This window comes from Pezoporus wallicus, unplaced genomic scaffold (assembly GCF_028554395.1).
Source record: "Pezoporus wallicus isolate ANWC-B61680 ecotype Strahan unplaced genomic scaffold, APGP_CSIRO_Pwel_v1 contig_4264, whole genome shotgun sequence".
NCBI lineage: Eukaryota > Metazoa > Chordata > Aves > Psittaciformes > Psittacidae > Pezoporus > Pezoporus wallicus.
The window spans coordinates 450,214-465,351 of record NW_026637102.1 but is presented as its reverse complement, the minus strand read 5'-3'; the positions used below and the strand labels follow the sequence as shown (position 1 = coordinate 465,351).

At 40.3% G+C, this 15,138-nt stretch overlaps 1 protein-coding gene across 2 annotated transcripts; it reads right to left on the bottom strand.

Annotated features, from left to right (window-relative positions):
* Positions 1 to 3,458: 3,458 nt before the first annotated feature.
* Positions 3,459 to 14,596, bottom strand: KIFBP (kinesin family binding protein). Of its 2 annotated transcripts, XM_057403283.1 has the most exons (7): positions 14,206 to 14,595; positions 11,961 to 12,059; positions 9,314 to 9,393; positions 9,011 to 9,194; positions 7,782 to 7,866; positions 5,313 to 5,422; positions 3,459 to 4,604 (listed from the first exon to the last, which is right to left on the bottom strand). In XM_057403283.1, the coding sequence occupies exons 1-7, from the start codon at positions 14,554 to 14,556 to the stop codon at positions 3,726 to 3,728; spliced, it is 1,788 nt and encodes a 595-aa protein (XP_057259266.1). In that variant the 5' UTR covers positions 14,557 to 14,595; the 3' UTR covers positions 3,459 to 3,725. The 2 variants fall into 2 exon arrangements, with proteins under 2 accessions (XP_057259266.1, XP_057259267.1); XM_057403284.1 differs by lacking the exon at positions 11,961 to 12,059 and having other exon boundaries at positions 14,206 to 14,596.
* Positions 14,597 to 15,138: the final 542 nt, after the last annotated feature.

The following is a 15,138-nucleotide window of genomic DNA, read 5'->3' as shown; positions in this document are numbered from 1 at the left end:
TGACCTCATGCGCTGCCAGTCTAGCTATGTCCTCCTTCATGGGACTAATTCTGGGCATCGTATAATGAAAAGTTCCACAGAAACTGTGTAGGTAACTCCAACTATCTCAGTCTTAAAAGAAACACAAGAAAAGCTCATCTTTGGACTCTCAGTGCCGAGCGAAAACTGAACGAAACAGATGTGCAAACCAAGCTCAATCTTGATTCTCAGTGTCTAATGATGTCTAGTTTAATCAGGCTTCTGCAATATTTCTGAATGTGGAAGTGCAGCAGCAATCACACCCAGTGTGAGCACTGCACTGATACCTTGATACATCTCTCTTTTGCACGTACAGAAGGGAAGCATTTGCCTCACATGAGCCTGTGCTGGGACAGGACCAAAACTCCCAGCCAAGGAGCTTTCAGGCAGGTGAACAGGGGGAACCAACCAGGGACATTTTGCTTTTGCCACATTGAGGCAGCAACCGCCACTAGCTGCTCCCCTTGCAACATGGGGGACCTGCTTTCCTGCTGTAAAGGGGAAGTGAGGGCTCACTTCTGCCCACTTCCCCTGGTATTTCAGCTGGCTTAGAGGGGAGAACACAGCTGTCACCTCCTGCTGCTCTCCTCTGGTCTGGTGCTCTCCAGAGAAAAAAAGAAAGAGCCTCCTTTGATGGGCTTCAGGGAGAGACAAAGAACAAGGCACCGCTGTCTTTGTCTCCTGAAATATTTAAGCACAGCACAATCTTGTAATCGTCCCATTTTGTAACAGATACCATGTTTCTAGTTGGCATGAGAATTAAAAGCATTCAAATTAATAAAAACTGTGTTTTTAATCAAACCTAATTACTTCTTGTGAGCATTATGCACTATGTGAAGAAGTACACAGAGTATAGCCTCCAAGTTCAGATCTCACACTCAATACAAATTCTGCACAAATATTGGCTTCTCGTAAACCCCACTGCTTTATGCTGGGTAAAGAGAAAAAAACCAGTAGAACAGAAAGGAGATTTCAGTTGTAAGATTTTTTTTGCCATACAAAAAGGAACAGAAACGCAGGTTAAATGGATTTCACAGGAACCTAATCTTTAATTAATTTTTGAAAGAAATGTCTGACCTCACACATACTTCACAGTTAAAACTCAGCATTCCTGAAGGGAGCTTTGCTGCCTAATCCAACAAGCTCCCCACCTCCTTTTTTTTTGAAAAGGATCCCAATAAATACACAACCTTATGTAAGATCATTCTCTCAAATCACTGACCAGGAACTAGACAAAAGGTATCCTTAAAAAGACATGCCTTAAAAGAGCCTCAATGTGACCTGTTGTGCTGGTCATGTGGCACAATATATAATAAAATGTGGTGGCAGTTTTGAACGTTCAGTATAGAAGATGAAGAACTGGCATCATTAGTTTCTGTAACTCTGTATGCATTTATATGAAATATATTTACGTTTACTACACGGTTTTTAAGAGCAACAAGGCTGAAGCTTTGAAGACAGAGGCTCTGTCTGAAGACAGAACCGCAGCACCAACCACACAGCTGTGTTGAAAAAGCTCCAATCTCTCTTATTTCCAGACCTTCTTAATTATGGACCTGCTGATCCCTCACTAGGATTTTGGTGAATTCAGCATGTTCCTCTGCACACAACTGCTGGATAAATCACTCAGCTTTGCCTACACTGCAGATAACTTAATGCTCGTGTCAGACCAGCACTTGAAGATGTGACAGGAAAAATAACAGAATTAGTTTGTATGCTAGGATAACCCACAATCTATTGATACAAGTAAACTTAATCTGAAGAGCCAATCCTTGCTCTAAAAAATTTGCTCAAAGGCCCTCACGGGTGGAATACTAAAATACAGAAGAAAATCCCAAAATGAAAAAAAAAAACCCCAAAGAAAAAACAAGTATCTATTGCTGTCTTCTACTCCAGTATGAACCTTAATGTTAATAGAAAAAAACACAACTTTCAAACTATGAGTTCATGGTAAGAGTGCACACTAGCTTTAACTGAAATCATAGGTAAAAATAACGTGCAATACAGCCCACTGAGAACTGTTTCACTGAGAAACCATGGGCTGCCCTACCTTCAGGCCATGGGGAGAACTGAATTAAAGATCAGACAGCAGAAAAGAAACTCCTGAGGGCTGACCTGACAATTATTCAGTAAAACGGAAACAAGACACACACGCATATGCACGCACTCCCTCCCTTATTCTATATGCATGCAGGTGGCTGGTCTGAGTTTTGCTGTCTCTCGGTTCCAGGACACATTTGTTGACTTATTTGTTTGTGGTTAGAAGTCTTCTGCAGAGAATTCTGCAAGCTAGGGATTTTTGCTACACGTTTAACATGTACATGCTTTCTTGCTTGCATATGCTTCCCCCTCACATCCTCCAAACAAACGTCATTTTTTCCCCCTTGTTTTCTTTCATTTTTCAGAGGAGTCCAGTTGTTTTGACTATTCTCCTTCTGCCCTCTAGTGCTGTAAATATCTTCTCATGGTAAGACAGGTGCACATGGGTGGGACACTAGTGTGCATCTCATCCCCCCCATCACTTCATTTTCCCTCAGCATCTCTGACTGTGTTCTCTTAATATATGGTTGGACAACGTGCTCAGCCTACATTTCACCTAAAACAGGTCCTGGTTCATAATCCTTCTGTGGACACCAGATATACAAAGACAACCTCTGTGTACATTTTGGGTCAGATATGCAGACTGGCCTTCCATAAAGAGTAAACAGATCACGGCAAAACTAACAGATTGTGTGAGACCAGGAACATTACCAGCTTTAAAAGAGAAGTCAGCAATCGATGGCACCCAGGCGGATTTTGAATAGTGCCTCAGCAGCAGTGGGATCTGCAGCACGTTCAGAGAGGTCCCTATTTCAGCTCCTGCTAAGACAGCATGTGGGCTCCCTGACCATAACAAGGTGTGAAGCCATCTTTGGCATCGCAGGCCTTTACGCTGTATTTATCAACTGTCTGGAACACTAGAGCACAGCACCTCTAAACTGAGAATTCTCTACAGTGTATTAAAAGCAGGATATCTGCTCCCACCACAAGCAAGACAGTTTGCTGCTTTCTTGCTCTTGGTTCTGGCACTTTGATTTCTCATGTGTTTTTACTGAAGACACTCACGTGGAAACACTTTCACAACTATTTATTTTGGCCAAAGTTGCAATGTGTATAGTAGCTTAGTACGATACAAGGGAACAGAATTCTAAGGACTCTGAAAAAAAAGTTTAGCCAAGTAGTCCATTTATTGAGCTTCTATCAACTAGATTTGGATTAACAGGGGAAAAAAGAAAACACTGAGCAACATACAAAAAAAAATACTGAAACAACTAAGTTCCCTTCTTATGGATAAAGTTTTCTGGGACAAATGTTCGAAGACATAAAACATATTCTAGTTGGAAGAACATGCCTCAGTTTTCTTAGAAAGATTTTTGCTGAAGAGACGTTCTCTTAAAATAGAGGGAGAAAAGGTTTATATTGACATACAGGACAAACAATACAAAGCATTAGCTGAACATTCACTTTACATTTAAAGTTTATACCATTAGTGTGGGTGAGCTACTGAATGCGAGAGACCCAAGTTTTTCACAAAGTTATACTACTGCAGGCTCTAGGTGGACTGCCAAACTGTAGACATCTTAGTTCTATCAGTACATAAGGTGTCTGACAGCACTAGTGTATACAGATACCATTTTAAAAGTGCACATTCCCTTCAACGCAAGTATTTATATAAATGGACACAGCTTTGCTCTTAGTCTCTCCATTTTTGTTGGAAGAAGACCCACCATCTCCTTACTGAGTTCTAGTTCAGTTTCAATGGCACGGACAGCATCTGGGTACTTCTCACAATAGTCTACCAGAAATGTATAATATTCCAATGACGTCTGCATGTTTTCCAGTTGTTTTTTGCTATCCGAAGTAATAAGCTTACCATATAGTCGTGCAATATGAAATTTAGCCACCATAGCAGGACGAAGAACATCTTCCTTGAGCACTTCAGGAAACACCTTATCTGGGTTCCTCAAAGAATCTAAGAAGAGTTCATAGTATTTGATTGCAAACTGAGCCAGAGAATTAATTTTTTTAATTGTGTGGGAGTCTAGCTCCTCTAGCCTGTTACCAATAGCCACCTTTAAATCCATCATCTTGTAATAGGTGTCAGCTAGTTCAAACTGAAGCTGCCTACTGATCAACAGATAGTACTGTGGATTCAATTCCGAGCATATAGGCTCCAGCATGTCTATTCTACGCTTGTGCATTTTGCAGCGCCTCTCATAGTCTTCTTCAAAGAAAGCAAGTACCTTAAACAAAGCACTGTGATCCTGAACAATTTCAATGTGGTCAGTAACATAACCATCAACCTGAAAGAATTCTTTTGCTTCCTGAACATAGTTCTGACCAACTAGGAAGATTTCTCTGGCTTCTTGAAAATCTAAAGGATACACACTGCTCACTTTCTCTTCCATGGCTAAGACAGAGTCACATATATCACTCATCCCAAAAAGGACAGCTTTTTTCCTGCCTTTCTCTTTTTCATCCTCTTCTTTTTTCCTCTGGGCTTTAAGTTCCAATTGCCTGTCTGGATCCAGTTCTCCTATATTATCCTGAAATGACAAAGCATACTCATTAAAAATGCACATGGCTTACAAAGAGAGACGTACACTGAATCATATTATTTACAAGTTACCTTTGAAACATACATAAGACAGCAACAAGACAGAAGAGAAGATGCTCCGGCATACTGGACTTCCTATTCACAAAAATAATTTAAATTACAGTCTCTATTCTGTAAAAACCTAAGACTTAATTCAGTCTCCCTGCCCTGTGGGACAATATAGCCAAAACAATACCTCTAAAGCACAAAGGCCTTACTTATGCAAAGCACTTCAGCACATGCCAAGTTTTAAACATTCAAATGAACGTTTAAATGAATTTAATGAATGCTTGAATGAGAACACCAGCATACAAAACTGTTTCATATTAAGATGTTCTGACTAGCAGCTAAATAAGAAGTAATCTGCCAAATCAAGCTGCAAGAAAATGCAGCAGAGGAGGAAAATCTGCGAAGCTGCTGTATAAGCAGTACACTGATTACACTACAGAGCTGAGCTCCCATCCGTGCTTATTTCCAGCTGTTGCACTGAAGCCAAAGCATACTGTGAAACACTTGCTACAGTGCAAGCAGCCACTGTATCATTCATTGGGCAATTCTTTATCACTTAGTACCAACTATGAATTAATTACGGTTACAAACATCAAAATATACTTTGCTTTTAAACAATGACAATGCTTTTAAACAGATGTTTGGTTACCTCAAGTAATTTCTGAGCGCTTTGCAGGAGATTCAGGCAATACTTAATCCAGCACCTTGCAATTTCAGCTTTTCTCTGTCGAAGGTCCTGTTGGTCTTGATCTGTTTCATCTATTGAATGGACATAAACACATACAAGCTTTTAAGAGAACTCAAACACTCCAGCAAGCTCAAATGTTACAAGCAAAGAACATGTTACTTCTAGCTAATTAACTTTTCCTTATTGTTAGACAGAAACATGTTCTCCATGCCGGTTTATACAGTAATCCTGTAAACTGTCATTCTGGTAGAAACCATACAGATTAACATGCATGAATTTCGAGGAAAAATAAAAAAAAAACAAAAAACAAACAAACAAAAAAAAATCATAATGTATGTTTCAGACAACCTTTGATCTTGAAGATGTTTTACTAGAAAAGGTTTTCATGTCTCTTTGTAACAAGAGCAAAGAATCAGGATAACCCATTTTCCATGATTCAGCTGCCTGACAGTTGTTTCTCAGGACATCTGGATTGCAATAGCCCCCAAACCTGCTACAAAAAAAGGGAATAAAAGAAAGGGAAACTGCCTTTGATTAACCTACCTGGTACTAGCATAAGATTTATTAGCTCTACAACTTGTGTATTTTTCTTCCCATGTTGTAAGTAGCAGCCCTGCTGACGTCTCAAGATAACATTTTCAGAAACCCAGTGGATTTCAGAGAAAACTCATTTCCCAGTCTCTAGGCAGAGGGCAGTGAGTTTGCTAACAATGAAGGGATGCTAACATTCCTTTTGTCAAATAAAAACCCAGCTTTAGACTTAGATCCATTGTGTTCATTATCTTTCATCAGAGCCAGTCAAGTTGTTCTTATTGTGGAAATAAGAACTGTTGCTAAATAACAAAAAGGCACCTTTACTAAATACCTCTGTGCTTGCTTATGTTCCAATTAACATGATAAAATAAATGTATTTGAGAGTGGCTAATGCTGACTGTGCATTAGCCTTACTATAAGTTAGAACCTTCTACTTAATGATCTTCAAGTCCACAGCCTAGCTCTCTGTACAGTGAAAAAGAAGGGAAAATAAGATGTTTGTTGAAACAAACACAAATATTGCTGCTCCTATTTGGTGCAGGAGGAAGTAAACATAGAATAAGTTAGTTGACTTGATGAAAAAAAAAAAAAAAACACACACAAGAAATTTATAAAGGACAATTAAAAATAGGACTCTTCTCTACCACTTCCCATCTTGCATTTGAATTTGAGGCTGTAACTGACTATGTTTCTACACACCTACCAAAAACATAACCTCATTTTTTGGCTTAAGTATCATATTAATGAGCTCTGACAACTGCACAGTCAGGTAGCTATGGAAGCCCATAAACACTGATTCAGACCTACCGGAATTTTTGTAATAGCCCTGCTTTCAAACAGCATAACAGATCCACATAACCTGACTCAACAGCCTTCTTTTCACTGAAACTAAAAAGCTTTTTGGAAATCATCCTCAAAGTACTTCAATAATAAGACAGGCAACTGAATAGAATTCTGTATTTTTGAGCTAAGAGAAATATTAAAAGTAATTAATGTACTGTCACTGACCTCCAATTAAAACAACTCAGGTGTGTCTATTCAGGTTATATTTTAACCTGAAATAACATCAGTGGATTAAAGAGTTTGTGTTGTAAACAGCTCAAGCCATTAGAAGTTAAATCTGACTTTGAACTAACTATGAATTAACACAGGAGCTTGCTAAATACTTGCTCACTCTCCGTGAGTTAAAGCTCTATTGATTTGAAGTGCCCAAGACACAGAATGTAAAAGGCTGTGCTGCAGATAAGCCCAAGACACAGAATATAAAAGGCTGTGCTGCAGATACGCAAAGACTAAGCCCAGACAGATGAGTGATATCATCATGTAACCACAGGTTCTTAAAACTATGGTTGGTTTTCTGCAGGTTTCTCTTCTTGATCTTCACACTGAACCTCAAAGTTGTTCCTTTGCATCAATACCCAAAACAACAAGAAGGGGAGCTACAACTCTAAAAGTAACTGTTAATGAAGCTGCAGCAACCAACAACAAAAGACAATACAAGTACCTTCTGGATTTGGGTTTTTTAAATGCTGAGTTTCCCTCCCTCTTTTAACACAATTCCCAAGAAACATCTGGCTTAGTTCATTGAATCATTGCCCTCTGATCACTGAGAGGCAAAGGAAAGCTGCATTTCAGCATATGTACAAGGACAAATGGATGAATGGCAACAATGCCACTACTGAAACAGATACTGGTTTAAAATTTCACTTTTACTCCGGTACGCTTTCTGAAACACCAGCATCTCATAGCCAGTCAGCAGTGCAGCAGCTCTTCAGAAACATTCCACTTTACTAAGTACTTAAAATACAAGTTTTGTACATATTGCTAGACTTCATCTTTAAACATAATTTATCATGACTTCACAATATTTTATTCAAAACTTTAATATGAACTTACTGTCTTCGGCAGATGGCACCTGTCCAGCTTGGCTAAAGACGACACTGGCTGCTGCTAAACAGTGTCGGGACTCCATAAAACATTGCTGAGAGAAACAAAAATGGCAGCGTTTATCACTGGTATAAGCAACCCAAGCACTGCTCTCAGCTCAGATAAACCCCTCTCCTCAGCTAGTAAAGATACATGAATACAAGTGAAATCATAGAACCAAGAGGCTCTGGAGTGCTCTCTTCCTGCACACTGGAAGAAAAGAGACAATTTTTCCACATCCACTACTGAATACAGTATTTTCTAACCAACCATTTTCTCTCTATCACAGCCATAATAGCAAGCCTTGCTTTCAATATTAGACAACATATTGTGAACACCTCACTGTTCTGATCTATGCTGCTGTCACTTCCTTGTGGTAAAGGAAGTGATATCTTGTGGTAAAGATTGTATCATGGGCTGTTAGTTGGAAAGAGCCAGACACACAAGTCAACATTATGAGTCAGATTTAGATTCCTTTACTCATATTTGGCGTGCATTGTTTATTGATTAGTGCTATCAATGCATCAAAAAGACATGGAAATTAGGAGTTACTACTGCAATCAGCATTAACTGGCTTAGGTATGGCAGAAGTCTTTTAAGCATCAGAAAAGAACATCTGAATAGTCCGGAATATAGAAACTCCCAAATAAAGCTGAAGTATTTCGTAACACAGTAGATTATATAGGGGCAACACAGACTCAAGATAGAAGCAAACAGCTACCATCTCACGTACTTTAATGTTCACATAGGCTCAAACAAGTCTTAAGCATGTGTAAGGCACAAAGGACAATAATTTATAGGATATATACAACATGAAATATTTTCACCCTCAGATGTTTTTGGTTTTATTATCTTTATTGTAAGAAAACAATATAAGAAACAATTTAAAAGTTATTATAACCTTAAAGTTTTACTTATAAACATCATGTTACATCACTGCTGATACGTCATTAACTATAGAACTTAAGCCTACACCCCTGTTCATTTTTCTCATTGCCATCACACCACCAAAGAAAGCCACTATGTCCTCGTCAGAAAAAACTAACATATGTTTCATGTCAGAAGAAAATTTGTAGTTTGATAGACACACATTTTTAGTTCAACATGGAGGCCTGCCACAAACAGCTGTTTAAACAATTGTCTTATTTGATAGTTACATTTATGATATAATTACAGCAGAAAAACATTAGGTATATTACCTTAGAGAGATAGTACTGTGACAAAGTAGCAGCATTGAGTGCCCATTCTACTGGGTGGTAGCCACAATACTCAAGCTGTCGTTTAAGAGTAGTATGGCAATACTGAGCAGCCTTCTCAATCATCTCCAGGTGTTGGTAGACTTGTGCCAGATAATACAGAGTATGCGTATAGGCTTTTTCAAATCTAGGAAAACAACAATCTGTTTAGATTTCATCTCCCCAGCCCCTCCCTCCCTCTCCTAAAATACACCCTCAAAAATTAAAAAAGTAACAATATTCTAGGTATGCTGCTACACAGCCCACCTTTTTGATCTTTCTTGGTCTGAAAATTTTTCTTCTTCTGCCATGAAATGTTCACTGGGATCCAGAGGAGGATTTCCATCCTGCAAGAATACATGATATATTATTTTACTTTGTACCATAGTGCTCCCTCTTCTGGATACAGATGATTTACATTTTTCAATCCCAAATTCAACAAAACTTCACATAACACATCTACACCTATCTCAATGTCACAACTCTCAAGCAATTCCACAAAACTCAGGAGATCCAGAGAATTAAAGCCACAATTCCACAGATAATTACAAAGTTTTCAGCTTTAGAAGACTTCTGCTTACATACATTAAAGCGATGCCAACTGTCAGCACCAGAAATATTCAACCTGGATTCTTCAGGGCTATAATTGTCTTTATTTTGCACAACATTACAATGTTTTTTAAAGCATCAATGTAATACCAAGCATGCCCTCTAGTGTGAAATATTCGTTTACCCAAGTGCACTAATCAGTAACAAGAAAACATCCTGCAGGAAGTACTGCAAAGAGCATTTTGTGCAGACAGAGCTCAGCAGACCTGCTGCAAAGACTTACTGCTGTGAAATTACTCCCTTGATTCACAAGCTACTAAGTCTAATCAAATATATGAATGAGACAACAGGCAATGTCTTTGGAGAATGAAGCTGCTAAATGCCGATACAAGACATGACCTACATACAAGTTATTAATGATGTGAACTACTTCATTCAGAAGTGTGCTTTCTTGTTTTTTAAACCGTGAGTTCTGTCAGAATCCTTATAGAGACAACTACACAACTTTCAGCACTGCTCTGTTAAACCTTGCCTTAAAACAACCGTCAATAAAGTTAGATTCAAAATCGGCAAATCCAAGAGATTAACATTGCTTATGGCAAAGTTCTACTAGTCTGTGCTAACCATGTTCCTCTGTAACCATAAATAACTTCACATGCCAATTCTAAAGCATTTTAAATAAAGGTGTCTTTCTAAAAGTGGCTTTTTGCCACTAAACAGTGGCAAGTAGTATGTTTAACATACCTGCTAGCAACAGAGCCCAGTTTAGTATGCAACTTTCCTAGCACTTTCCTAACCTCTGTCCTGCCGACTGGTAGGGTACACCACAAAACGGCCACACACTAGCTGTGTAGTATGAACAGTTTATTAAACAAGCACACTAACATTAATCACGTATATATTTATACATAGTAAATAAGTACAATACAGCAAATTATATATATATATATAAAAGCACAGAGGAAAATTAGCAATGCATCAAATCATTACTGCACAGAGAAGAAGTACATCACCAAATACTACTGAATCATCATCCAGGCCCCATGCTTTGAGCTGGGAAGCCCCATTGCAGGCAATGCCAGGAGTCTCAGGTAACTGGGAAAATACCTACATGGTGTGTTCACCCATAGGTGAGGCTCTAGATTCAGCCACAAGAGGGTCCTGTTTTTTTACTCTTAGAAGAACAACCGGCTTTATGCCAGATCTCCAGTTGTTTATTAGCGGGGCCGTTGGGGTTTGTCCACGCTGTGAGCACTGGCCACACGCCCCAGTGCAGCAGAGTATGAATGCTGTAAAACAGCTGCACACCTCTGTTTACCTACCTCTTTCCAACAGTTCCGATGAACATATATACTCTACCAAATACACTGTGACAAAGAACATACTTTGTTAAGTCTCTCAGTCTTGAGAGGAGATCAAGTCTCAGCTAGGTTCCCGTCAATTATAACCCCATTAATTTCTTAGCCCAAGAAAAAGTAAGGTAACAGATAAAAAACAATCCAGAGAAATACTCTTCATAAGATAACAGGGACTTGGGCAGAAGCAATGGTAGGGAATCTATTCACTTTATAGGGAAGAAAACATATTGTTATGTTTGTACTTCTCACTAAAAAATCATGAATGGATTTGTTTGCTTGTTTTTAAAGGAAATGTTTTATTAATTTTTTGATTAATGTTGACAGGGTTGTATAAATCCTAAAGATCCTGCACCACTACAAGGATCTCATGTCCTCTTTATGAACCAAGTTCATGTAAAACCTGAACTGTAAATTCATGAAACTATGGTCTTTCCAACATTTACAGCTGTCCTGAGACACAGCTCCTTTAAGGCTTCAAATGTATTTAGCTCATTCACAAACTGTCCCTGAGGCAAATGAGTGTAGGAACAGCTTTGCAAAAAGCTTAAAAATAGCACAAGAGAGTCTTTGTCAATCCACAATTCAAAAGGCTGTTTAATATGCATGAGAAGTTTAACTGTTTGTAAGACTGTCCTCTTGGATATGGAGCTAAACTACTTGCTCCTGTGCAACACTGTGCACAGTCAGAGCAAAACAAGCAAATACATTCTATTTGGCTTCAACTTTGGATTATCAATACAATGAGCTTTCAAAAAGAACCATTAATTTTGAGCACAATTATTTACCTGAATAAGTCCATTTTGAAATGAGTAGGTGATCCTCTAGATTGCCTTTTTCTACGCCAGCAGTACAAATCAAATCAATTTTCAGAAGAATCATAGCAGCCAGTATAAAGCCCAGAAACTCAAGTTGCATCACATGATTTTTTTTTTTTTCCAAAGATTACTAAAACTCTTAAGTGGCACATGAAAGTAAACCTGCTAAAATATTAATAATAAACACAGTACCTCTTTCATGTATTGGTTATACAGGGCTTCTGCAGACTCCAGGTAAGTTTGCGCAGTTTTAATTTTATCCCTTTCAGACCACAGGATACCCAAGTTGTTCTAAAAGCAAAAGGAAAAACTTGTCGGTTATTTTCCCATTATGTTCCATTTACATTACACTTTTCTCCAAACAATTTATCAGTCCTCATGCTTATATATAGGTGTTCTAATACAATGGATTTCAAAAAGCAAAAATCATGACCGTATCACAAGTTGCTCAAAAGTGAGGATTCTCACACAGCAGCAAATACAAAGTCACCTCACATCCTGCACCTTTTTTGTGTTTGCTATGTAAGGACTGGCTTGTTCAAACAAGACCTTTTTCCATGCATCTCGTTCATGCAGCTTTTATATCATATAAAAATGTCATTAAAAGAGCCAAGGAACTAGAAACTTGTCATCATGATTCTGTAGAAAATTTAATAGAAAAAAGATATGCAAGGAAAAAATGCTTGTGTATTTTCAACAATGAAATGACATGAAAAGAATTGTTAAAATGCAAAAACTATGGAATACTGCCTTCAAATTTAAATTACAGCAATGTTACTTAGTAACATTACTGTATTCGTCAACCTAGCTTTCACAAAAAGTACCTCTAATTTTATTAATAAGATGAAAGCATTAACAATCTTTGTCTAATGAGCTAATTTAATTCCTAGGCAGTGTTGTTGTAAAATGCAGCAGGGCTAAAAAGCCACAAAACTTCAATAGTTAGAATATGTAGTTGTGTGCCAGCCCTGTGCCCCTTTTAGTTTCGTTATTTCCCTTACCATTATTATTATTAGGTGGCAGCAGCAGTGATTTGTGTTATACCTTAGTTACTGGACTGTTCTTATCTCAACACATGGGAGTTACATTCTTTTGATTCTCCTCCCCATCCCTCCAGGAGCGGGGGGAGGAGAAGGGGGAGTGAATGAGCGACTGCTTGGTTTCTGGGTTGCCAGCTGGGCTTAAACCAGGACATTCCTAAAGGCCCCAAAACAGGAAAATCCATAGAAACTTTTGTCCAACAGAGAGAAATGCTGCTTTCCATCACATCAGTTCAAAAGCACAGTGGATTTCTTGGCACTCAGCCACAAAAGCAACAACTTCCTAGGAATACAGTGGGAAAAGGTTATCTGATTTTGACTGGCTGCTCAAGAAACCTCCAACCTTGTAACAAGTTATAGATTTGTAGCAGTGCAGCCAAACTGTCACATTCAAGGATGATGAGCAGATGTAACTTTGTGAATTCTACATAACTCAGTTCAAGTAACCTATGTAAGACAGGTAAAGTCACTGTTTAACTAGCACCTTTCTACCTGAACACACAATCCCTTGACAGCTTTGCAGTGTTTGACAAAGAAGCACTACCAAGCCTTTTCTAATTAGAGCAGCTATTTTTCACAGAAACATCAAGTAACTGTTCTGTTTGAAGTCTAGATAAATATCTAACTATAGACCAGCTGCCATAATGAAGCTGTTGAGCCTTCTGTGAATCTTCATCTGGCAAGATTCAATTTTGTTAACAGTATTACTTTCTTCAGAATGAACTGAGCGTTACTTCTAGCCTTACAAAACTACATTCACTGGTCTGGAATATAACGGATTAAGAGTTAACAGGCAAGAATGAAAAGCAAACAAGTGACAACTTTTGAGAAAAATTTACCTCTTCAGATAAATGGCATAAATAGAAACATCTCTCACCTTTACTTGTACAACAAAACGACAGCTAAGGAATCACAGAGCAAGTTCTGGCCATAATGAGGTCTTCTACTAAGTGATTCTTGCTCAGTTTTTACAAATTCTGTCTCAGTCTAAGCTGAAGAGTACACTGCTTTGTCAACACCCAGTTTCTATTAACAGAAATCTATCACTGTTACCCGCTCTGCACGCCCAGAAGCATCAGCAGCATATTTAAAACAATGGCATCCATCCACAGCTGCCACCTGTGAGTTTTTTCTTTGAGCAAGAAATAAACGCCAGGGCTGCCGGTGCTGAAAAACCCGTACCCTTCAAGCGACTGAAGTGCCACGAAGCCCCCTACCGTTTGCAGCCCACTGCATGGACCACACACCTCGGCCCACAGCCAAGGCACCTGCCTCCGCCAGAGCCCACCGCCTAACGCCACCCAAACGCCCTCTTCCTGGACCCCTCGGACCCTCCGGCCGCAGGCTGCGAAGCCGCACCACAGACACCCCCTTCGGCCTTCACAGCCCCAGCCCACCTGGGCCTGTATGTAGAGGGAGACGCAGTCTGGGGAGAGGCGGTGCGGCTCGAGGAGCTGCATGCAGCGCTGCAGGTGCTCCTCGCCAGCCGATAGCTCCTCGGTGTCGGTGTGGTTGACACCCAACTCGTACTCCAGCACAGCCCGCCGCACAGCCAGCAGCAGCGCCTCGTCACCCTCCTCGGCAGCGCTCAGCAGCTGCTTGACCTCCTGAAGCAGCGCCCGGGCGCTGTACTTGGAGCGGTAGGGGTCGGTCTCCGGGTCCTTGCGCGACTCCACGGTGGACAGGGTCCGGGCCGTGCGGAACTTCTCGCACACGCCGGCCCACCCGCAGCCCCCCGCCGCCGCCATCTTCCCTCTGCTAGCCGCCCTGCGTCACGCGCACCGCCACCTGACGCGCTGCCTTCCAATAAGCGCCGCGCTGCGGGGAAGCCCCTCCCCGCCCCGCCTCCCGTCTCGTTGTCATGGCCGCCACAGCGCGGCCGGTCCCGCTGCCCCGCACTCCTGCGTTTCCAACACTCGGTGCTCCCCACAGCCCCCCCCGTGCCGGAGCTGCGGACAAACGGCACCGAGCGCTCAACATCAGCAGATGGTGGCAGACATGCGTGAGCGCCACAACGGCCACCAATGCCTGGCACCCATGGAACACGCTAGAGGAAGGGCGGTGGAGCCCTTGATCCCACATTTGTCTGGATTTTTTTTTTTCTCCTAGAATCAGATTTTTTAATGTAAGAGCTGTTAACCAGGCAAGGTGTGGTAACTGTCGGTGCTCAGAAGTATCGCTCCCCACTGCACCAAGTTTCCAGTAAAACACTCATTTCCCCGAGACACGCATGACGTTTAGTTTAGTGGCAGAAAAATGTCAGCTGGCCAAAAAGAAAAACCTTAACGAAAAAAAAGGCAAGAAAAAAAAAAAAAGCAGCCAGTCATTTC